Source organism: Nematolebias whitei, chromosome 1, assembly GCF_014905685.2.
Source record: "Nematolebias whitei isolate Nwh7 chromosome 1, NemWhi1, whole genome shotgun sequence".
In the NCBI taxonomy this organism is placed as follows: domain Eukaryota; kingdom Metazoa; phylum Chordata; class Actinopteri; order Cyprinodontiformes; family Rivulidae; genus Nematolebias; species Nematolebias whitei.
Window position 1 is genome coordinate 16,974,395 of NC_056498.1, and position 9,817 is coordinate 16,984,211.

The following is a 9,817-nucleotide window of genomic DNA, read 5'->3' on the forward strand; positions in this document are numbered from 1 at the left end:
TGTTGGATCTTGGCAGGACAGTTTTACAAAAACACAAAAAGACCTGATTTAGTCTAAGTGTCTGATTTATCCTTTAATGGCTGAGAGACGAGAAGCCCTGAAGCATCTTTGGATGTTAAGTTGTGCATTTCTAAATTATATATTTAAAAAAAAAAATCTGCTTTGTCACTTGAAAACATTGACAAAAACTACAAATCTTAAGTAATTAGGATGCAGCACGTTCTTCTCGTCACATTAGCTCACTCACACAACCAGTGAAGACTTATTCATTTCAAATCCAAGTAAGATTCTGTGACACTGAAACAGTTTTAAGACAAAGTTTGGCTTAAGAAAGGCAACATTATATAATCTCTTAAATAAAACTGAAGGGCTGATCAGCATTTTCTGCAGTGCTCTGTGTGATTAGCTGATTGATCACAAACGTCAAACAAAGAGCAACAAAAGCTACTACAGTGAAGCCTCAAGTATTTATTTGAAATGTTTTTACAAGGGAGCACTGATTCATCAGTACGATGTCTTTACTAAAAGTTCAGTAGCTTTTACTCTGCTGGTTTACAGCGAAACCTTTTTCAGCAACGCGCTCATCAGTTCAAACATCTACCATTGTTGCATTGAAGCTGATTCAAGTGGTGCTTTTAAAAAGGCTGTTCAAAGTTTTAGTGTTTCTGCAGCAAAGATTTCAACTGAGGTCCCGTTACAAATAAAAACAAAGAACATTTTTATGACAAATGTTTATTTTACCTGACTGAACACTTTGCAAAAAGAATAAAGAGAAACTTTTCTATACATGTGGGTGCATGATAAATGACCCCCCAGTTCTAGCTTCATGAAGTTCTATTTTTATTTACTGAGACAAAAATCTTTTGACTTTTGAGCTGCAGCTTCATCGCTTTCAGAAAACTATTCGAGGCCCAGCAAGTACTGCTACAAAAAGGTAAATGTACTTATACATCACCTTTTTATCTGATCAAGATACTCAAAGCTCTTTACACAACAATCTGTGCCCTCATTTACCCATTCATGCAGCACTCTACTAGATCTATACAAAGACTAATCAGAGCTTTATCACATTCATACCCGATGGGACACACATCGGAGACAACGAGGGGTTCAGTGTCTTGCCCAGGGACACTTCAGCATGTGACTGCTGGTGGAATCGAACCCCCAACTCTTGCAGTGGAGGACGACTGCTCTAACCACTCAGCCACAGCCGCCCAAAATCAAACAAGAGAAGCGTGTGCGCCTCTGCGGAGACAACGGGAGCTACCTGACCACGCTGAACTTGAGGCTGTAGTTGCCGCCGCTCTGAATGATGGGAGGATAACACATCTCCACCGTGGACGGGTCAGCACCGCCCAGGTACTTCTTCTCCTCGATGGCCTTCTCCACCGACTCGGCCAGTTTGCTGTGACGCACTTTCTGTGGGGGAGAATCAAAACGACAGACGTTGGTCTCTGAAAGGACGGTTTCAGTATTTATGACACAAACGGAGAACTTCAAACACGTGGGAGCAGCACTGAAGGCTCCTGTCACTTTTACAACATTTTACTGAATGGAAGAACAAACTTGTGACAAAACTCTCAAAGCACTGCTTAGAAACAGAGTCTGTAAACACGCTCAGCTTTACATGTTTAAAGTGTATTATGACAGATTAAATGTAGGGATGGGGCCGATCCGATCCAGTATCGGCCTCTGATACCAGCATAATTTACCTATCGGGTTTTTCCGATCCACCTGCCGATATTTCTGATCCACGATCCATGTTGGTTTCAAACTATGGGATGGATTTCCTGAACGGCGGCGTGTCTCATGAACCCAGAGTAATAAGACCCGCCTCACATTCAGGAAATCCATTTCATAGTTTGCAGCCTGCTACAACGTGAGAGCTGAGTTAGCATCACTGTGGCTAACAGCTAACCAACTTTTCATCTAAACATGTCCGCTGTGTGGAAGTATTTTACACTAGAAACATCACAAAGCTTGACAGCAACATGCAATGTCTGCAGAGCCATAGCGCCACATTAAACCGCGGTAAAGTTAGTTTTACGATGGACATTCGAGCTCCGTGTCTTCAGCGAGGCGCTGCTCTTTGCTCAACCTACAACAGGCGACTCGACCCCGCCAGCCGCGTCCAATCTGCCCCGCTCAGTCTGCCCGTCTCTGAGGAGGGACACACTGAGACTTTGGCTGCACCAAATCAGACTGCCTGCTTCGGACTGAACAAGAAGAAGACATCGCTGAAACCACGGAGCTCGAATGTTTACAGAGAAGTTGCTAAACTTCATAATTAATGATCAACCACGATCAGTTGTAGAAAACAAAGGATTTCTCAACTTGATACTTTCAGCCAAGATATAGTTTACCCTGCAGGAGATATTTATCAGTACAACAGTACACAATCATAGAAAAACAAAAAAAAAAACATATGATTTGAAAATTATATATACATTTAAAAAAACTAAACAAAAACAGCTACATTATAAAGTGATGTAAAATACCAAAAACAGGAACATGTCTGTTGGTTTATGCCGTGAACTTATCAGATGTTTGAAGACATTTAACATTTTATTTTAATTTGTTCATTTAAAAAGAACAAACAAATTCATCAAAAAGAAAATATTGAATGAAGAGAGTCTAGAAAGGAGAAAATTCTTATATCTGCCCCTTATTTAAAAAATATAAAATAACTTTAAACAATCACTTAAATTAATCACTTTAATATCCACTTTAAAGCTAGGAATAAACAAACATGTTTTGTGTTAGCAGAATTTAATTCTAACTTTAAAACTTATCCAACATTAATAAAACTTACCTCAAGTTGACTTTTTGGACATGCATCATATATTTGTACAAATTGTACTTGAGAGGAGATTATTACAGCCTCATATAAAATCAGTGATGATCATGATGATATCAGAAGTGGATCGTATCGGCTGATATTCAGATTTAGGTATCGGGATCGGAAATAAAAAAGTGGCTCGGTGCATCCCTAATTAAAGCAGAGAAGACAACACGACCATTCAGAACGAACTCTGACCTCGTCGGCGTCAACGATCTCCATGACCTTCTCCTTGAAGAACTTGGAGTAGACGTCACTGGTGATGGACGCCGCCTTCTTCATGAGGTTTAGCTCCCCGTCCTCCTTCACCGCCATCGTGTAGGCGACCACGGCGCTGATGTCCACCTGCACAACACCAAGTGTTCAACAGAAACAGGAGGGCGCTCGAGTCTCTCAAAGATCATCTTGCTGAACCGTTTCTTACCCTCTCGAGTCCCTCTGAGGACAGAGCGCTGTTCCAGCTCTTCATGTAGTCTCCAGGGAACTTGTCTTTGCTGAACACCCCCACCGTCTTCCCCTCCTTGCTGCCCTTGATGGCCTCAATCATCTTGTCGAAGTTGGCCTTGTTGCTTTCGTTCTAAGGGCCGTGGAACAGACAAGTCGTCAAAACAGGATTCATGAGGACTTTGTACCGAGGGCAGAGCACAAGAATCCAGATGAAAAATAAAAAACAAGTCTACAGAACCCGTAGAGCATTCTAAGAGTGATCCGTCTAATTAACCCTTTGAGCACCTTTAAAATTATTGTACACCATTTGGGTCCAAAAAGAGCCCTCTCACAAAAGATCCAATGTATAGTTTTAACTTTCACTGCATCAAATATTGAACAAACTCTGACCAAACTATAGAGGTTTTCTTTTTCATTTTTATAACTTTGGTCAACAAATAAACAGATATATTGTTTTGTAATGGGAACGCCACAAATTATGCAATATTTTCCAAAACTGGAGGTGCAAAGTGGAATATTTGGCGTGAGGTTATTACCATCTTGACTAGGTCAATAAATGTTAACAGTAATTTAGATGAATTATTATTGTTTGGAGCACTGACATCCAGATTTTATACACATTTCATACCATTCAAAAAGCGTTCAATACAAAAACAACATTGAACGCTTTTTGAATTCATCATGTCCTGGATGACTGAGAATCTTCACCAGCATATTTCATACCATTGTTGTCACAGAAAAACACGATATTTTTCCCCCTCTGGTAAACACAAAACATGAAATAGTTTCTAAATTATGTTGCAAAGAGGAATATTTGGCAAGACCCGACTGTGACTGGAAGGAATTCCTCCCCTGATCCCTCCTGGCCCTCACAGGAATCTTCACTGTCCCCATCATCTTCCTCATTCTGCTCACAGGACCACAAAACTGCAGCCGTGCTTCCTCTACACTACAGACTTCTCCTCGAAGCCGTCTGCTGGAGAAATGGCTGCAAACTACTCTGGTATACTTCAAACCATGCACCTGCGTAAACATGTTACACCGTGTATCCAACTAGAGCAAGGAGGCTCTCGATCGGGGGGGAAGACAGAGTCCATTTGGCCTTTGGAGACTCAAATTTCACACAAACATGTTCTCAGCAACGTTCACGCCACTCTTTTATATCAGTCCCGACACACCAAGATCATTTTTGAACCAATCGGCTGATTTTTTTTACCTCCATGCCTTTTGCAAGATAAGAAAACCAGACCTCCAATGAAACTGTAACGAAGGTCTGAAGCCCCTGTGGGGTTGGGGGTCATCACAACTAAAACCTGCTATCACTTTATTTTCAAGGTAGAGGCTTAGATTTATTAGATATTCATGAAAAATGCATTGTGATATGTCAGGATTTCAGTGCACGAAATATGTGCTTATAATGGGAGTCAATGGGACCAAATGGAGCCTTAGGGTAAAGACCTTGCACTGGAGGTGGTCATGAAATTAATAAAAAAAAAAAAAAAAAAAAAAAAAAAAAAAAAAAAAAAAACAATATTAAAAAACAAATTCTGGCCAAGTTTCATGCTCTTTAAACTGATTGACGTATTGAGAATCAAAAACAAGCAAATTAACAGAATGTGCATGTTTGGTCTCCTGAGCGTTAAAGTCATTCAACACACAGTTCCTGATAAAAGAAAAAGTATTGTTTAAAATAAATCATGTTGCCGGCACCTTTACTGTGAGTGTGTTAGATTAGGATCCGCTTATGACAAGAAGTATCTTGGTTAAACCTCATAAATGACATCGTGCGTGATCTCATACAACAAGGAACGACTAATGACAAAGCGGCTCCTCTTCTGGACCATCGCACCCTCCCATTTGTTTTCAGTGGGTAACTGAGCACAGCAACAGCTCCGGTACCTTTTCTCTGGTGAGCAGCGTGATGGGCGGCACACCGTTGGCATTCTCGTTGCCTTTAGTCACGGCCACCTGTCGGAGGAAATCCACCTTCTTCTTGCTGGCGAGGAAAATGATTTTCGTGTCACAAAACACGACGATGGTGTCCGTCAACTCGTAGCCGAACAGCCAGGTCTGAGGAGGAAGAAGCAACACACACGAGCAGTGAGCGCACAAACCTGGAGGAGTGGACGTCCAGCTTTAACGAGTATGACCGCAGAGTCAGCTTTCATACTATCGTCTCCTTTTTTAAGTTTTTTTTTTTTTTTACCCCAACAAATCTACTTTTGCATACTTTGTGCAATTTTAACTATCCGTACTTGAACATATTCAGCTAAATCAAGATTTGTGGGTTATGGCTAAACTGCAGCGTTTATAGCTCATATTAAACATGGCTTTGCACAAAGCTGTGGTGTAAAAGATAAATAATAAAATTAGATGTTAAAACACTTTGTTTTTGTAGGAAACCATCTTTGATCCTCCTGCTTCTCTGGGTCAAAATGACCTAGAGGCCTCAAATCACGCAGTGACTGAATGCAGACCTGAACTCGGTGCACTCTGTGATGTCATCATGCATGTACCAACCTGTATGGCTGTAGATTTGGCGTACACAATTTCTTCGTCCACTCCAACAGACACAACAATGGCGTCGACTTTACCGAACTCGTCCTCTCCTTTCTAGAAACGACATAAAATCAGACATCCAATAAAGTTCAATCTGGTCCTCTGGACATTCAAAAAAAAAAAAAATCAGACAGTGTAACATGACAAGGCAGACGCAGCTCGATACATCAAGACATTACTTGGTCCACAGAGCCCTGACTACACTGTGAACGTGTCAGGAAAAGAACGCCAAAGCCCTGAAAGCGTCACAGCAGAACAAACTCATGAAGCCTAACTAATTGGTTCAGGTCCTTTTACTTTGTTGTAACAAATTCTGTTTAAGTTGTACCTTTACCACTTTGTACTTTTGACTACTATGCACCCATTACATTGCAAGTACAAAATGAAGATGTCTGCCATGGGTCTCTTTTTAAACATTTTCCCAAAACAGTATTTATTGTGGATGGGAGGTGTGAACTCATTGCAAAGCACCTGCTACAGTGGACACGGGGCTTAAGCAGAGACAAAGACAGAAATACATTAAGTACATAATGGTACTGTTAAGTACAACATGGGGAAATGTTGAAAATACCAATAAGCCTGTTGTACCCACGTATTGTACTCGGGCATTACCGTTTTGTGTTTGCATGTACTTAATTGTGTACCAAGTTCTGATATTAATATGTTTGTGTCTTTTTTATATTTTCTTTGTTAAACCTTGAAGTAAGTTTGTAAATAATGAAGTTATAGCACGGCCGACAAAACAGTGATTGAAACGTTGGCACCGTGTATAAATTACATTGATAAACACTGTTAATGTCATTAGCTTTTCTATGGCCTTTTCAATGTTAAGTTAGAGTTCAAGTACACAGCTTTTTGACATGCTGTGTACTTTTTATTGGGAATGAAACTATATAAACAGGTCCTGTCCAAACAGATCTCGCTTGTAAATGAGTCTTCGAGGCTCAATGTGATTTATCTGTTTAAATAAAGGTTGAATGAGTGAATGAATGAATAAATGAGTTATGTACAGAGTCATTTGTTTCAACTTCATTTGAATGCATTAACAATGTTTTATGATCAAATTGCAAGGTGCTTCAACAGTCCAAACCCATAAAGAACAACAAGTATGAGACTGTGATGGACCTCTGACATGTCCAGGGTTTCCCCTGCCTCTCACACAATGACTGCTGGAGATAAACACCAACTCACAGGACCCTGAACAGGACCAAGCAAGGTAAAGGGAAATGGTTAGACGGGTGCATGGAAACGACAAGACACCTGGCAGGCAGCTCTGTTTTGTTGTACACACCAAAGTTTAGTATAAAGTGAGTCCTGCAAAAGTGTTACGGGACCAAAACATCCAACACCCTTCAAGTTCATCACAACAAACTAAAGATATCAAAGATGATGATAATATGTATGACGAAGGCAGTAGTAAAGTGTGCCCATTGCTTTGAGTTAATAAGAGCCACATACAAAAAAGGGATGCCTTCATTCAAAACTACAATGTCAGATTGACACTGAGCAGCCGTCATGAATAAAGACACTGGAAGTCACAAGGCTTGTTTATCGTTCATTGTGTGTTAATTTGTCCTAACTGATGGTGCACCAGTGATCAGTGCTGTCACCATCATACCATCAATGCTGATAGTGGTATTGAAAGTTAAGTCCTGGTTAAAGTCGGCTCTTTAAGTGCTTTAGGCTTTCTGTTTAAATATACATCAAACAGTATTGTGGCTATTCTACTCGAGGACGAGAAAAACCCTAAAGCTACAACTTTCTGTGAAACAACCTCTTGACAAAACGCTCGTGAGGTGACAATAAGTGATTAAACAAAGTTAATAAAATGAATAGTTTTTCCAGAAACTACAGAGGAATGCTGCACATGTTACTGTGATGCTAGAGCTATTCTCATGCTAATGTAGCTAGCATTAGCATGTAGCCACCGCAGGAAGTCAGTGCAGACAGACAGAAACTGACACTGTGGCAGCTGAGTCGATGTCACAATAATCTAGGTGAAGACTGAATTCGTTAAGACTTCGTTATGACAACTCATTCACCAAGTGAGCAGAGTTTAGCATCACGGCGGAGCCAGCGTTTGGCTAGTTCGCTAGCTTCAAGCTAAAGGAGACCGACAAGCTAACATGAGGTAGCTGCTGGCTTTTTTAACTGGTACTACAGGAATATCCTTCACGCAGTGACATGAAATACAGCGATTAAAATACTTCAACTCGTACAAAGTGGTGTTTGTTCCTCGTGGTTTTCTGCGCTGTGTGAACGCGTCAACTCCACAGGAGAAAAAACGCGGCTAACTTTAACGCGCTCCAGCAGCTAACTTCTTTACATGATGAAGCTCCAGCGGACTCCCCCACTCCGACAAACAACATTCACCTTCCAGTTGCTGTACAGTCTCTTGATGCGGCGGTAGTAGGCTTCCTTGTCCAGGTTTACCGCCATGGCGAAGTCCCAGTTGGATCAGAGTCCAGCTCCCGGCTTCGCCTCTCAGCAGGCCGGACACTCAGCAATGACGAGGAGTCAGCTACAACAACCCGCCTGCTGAGGGCCCACACACCGAGATGCTGTTATCCTGTCACTGAGTAAAAACACTTAATACTTAAAATATCAATAAAACGTAAATTATCCCTCTGGTTTTACCATACACACGCCACGATGCTTTAATTAAGGGCTGTCCCTCCCTCGCTTCCTCCCGTGCCTCTCATCCCTCCCCCCCATTCTGAGTTGAACGTATTTATCATAAATATTAATTGCATACTAATGTTCCTCGACTACAACTTTTTATTATTTTATCTACATTGTTTCAAAAGCAATAATCAAAAATATAGGTGCGTTGTGATTTTATTAATTTTAATGTAATTTTTTTTGTACTTTTAATTTTTTCATTTTGTGTGTTTGAGTGGCGCATTTTAATTTACGCTGCACAACAGCGACCCCTGCTGTTCGTTTCACCACGCTTGCTTTTCCCGCCGCTGTGGCTTGGTGGGATTTTTCCCGCCACCATCATCAAAATGTCTCTGGTGACGTAAATCTCGCGATTTCTCGCGATAACTACTGGTAGCGACTCTGGTAGTGACCGCAGTTAAAACTAATTTGATCTGATGTAAGGAAGAGAACGAGCCATGTTGTTTAAATGTGGGATTTAAGACATTTCAATACATTATTTTGTATTCATGTATATAAATTATAAGGGAAAAATAGGGTTATTAACATCTAACCACACTGATACGACTAAGTTACTACCTTGTAAGCACAATAAGTATTTGTAAACTTATTTCTTTAGCATATAATATTGTACTTTATCACTAGATTATAAGAATCTATAACTAGTATATCCCCAAAAAATTAGGTTTACAAATACTTATTGTGCTCACAAGATAACGTAGTCTGAAATATTTAATATAACAACTCTAGATGAAATGTATAGGTGAACAGATTTGGCAAGAAACCTCAGTTTTGTTTCTCTATCACCCTTAAGGCATAATAAGCAGTTATTAATGATTTATAAAGTGTTTATATGAATTATTAACCTGTCTATAAACTATTTATTAGCCATCTACTGTATAAGGGGATCCTTACTGTAAAGTGGTACTGAGTTTTTTATACACGCTTATTGGCACGATGACCTCGGCCTCCTAGACTCGGAGGCATCAGGTGCCTGCAGGCTCCTCTCTGAGAGCGAAAAAGAACTCTGACCTCACACACATGGTTCAACATTAATTTAACATTAGCCGTGATAAACATCCATTAACCTTTACCTAAATTCCCCTGACATGGGACACTCCTGTGGTTTAAGGAGGAACAGTTGCATGCCCTGGACTGGTCCAATCTGAGCCCAGAACTCAGTCAAACAGGGTTTGAGGTCAGATTAGATCTGAAGACTGTTGGACACATGCTCAAGTTATTTTTTTTTCCTTATTCCTCGTTTCACACTTTGCGTCTTCAAACTGAAAGTTGTAGAAGTTGGGAAACAAA

The 9,817-nt window shown here is 40.5% G+C and overlaps 1 protein-coding gene across 3 annotated transcripts in view; it reads right to left on the bottom strand.

Annotated features, from left to right (window-relative positions):
• supt16h (SPT16 homolog, facilitates chromatin remodeling subunit) overlaps positions 1–8,563 on the bottom strand; it is a 32,668-nt gene extending 24,105 nt beyond the window's left edge. For 2 of the 3 annotated variants that reach the window (XM_037675453.1, XM_037675437.1), the window contains exons 1-6: positions 8,219–8,563; positions 5,807–5,899; positions 5,186–5,356; positions 3,264–3,416; positions 3,038–3,184; positions 1,268–1,419 (exon numbers count right to left, since the gene is read on the bottom strand). In XM_037675453.1, the coding sequence (XP_037531381.1) occupies positions 1,268–1,419; positions 3,038–3,184; positions 3,264–3,416; positions 5,186–5,356; positions 5,807–5,899; positions 8,219–8,284 (782 nt within the window). In that variant the 5' untranslated portion in view covers positions 8,285–8,563. The remainder of the gene's footprint in view (positions 1–1,267; positions 1,420–3,037; positions 3,185–3,263; positions 3,417–5,185; positions 5,357–5,806; positions 5,900–8,218) is intronic. The other variant, XM_037675445.1, reaches the window with a different exon arrangement.
• Between the last annotated feature and the right edge of the window lie 1,254 nt (positions 8,564–9,817).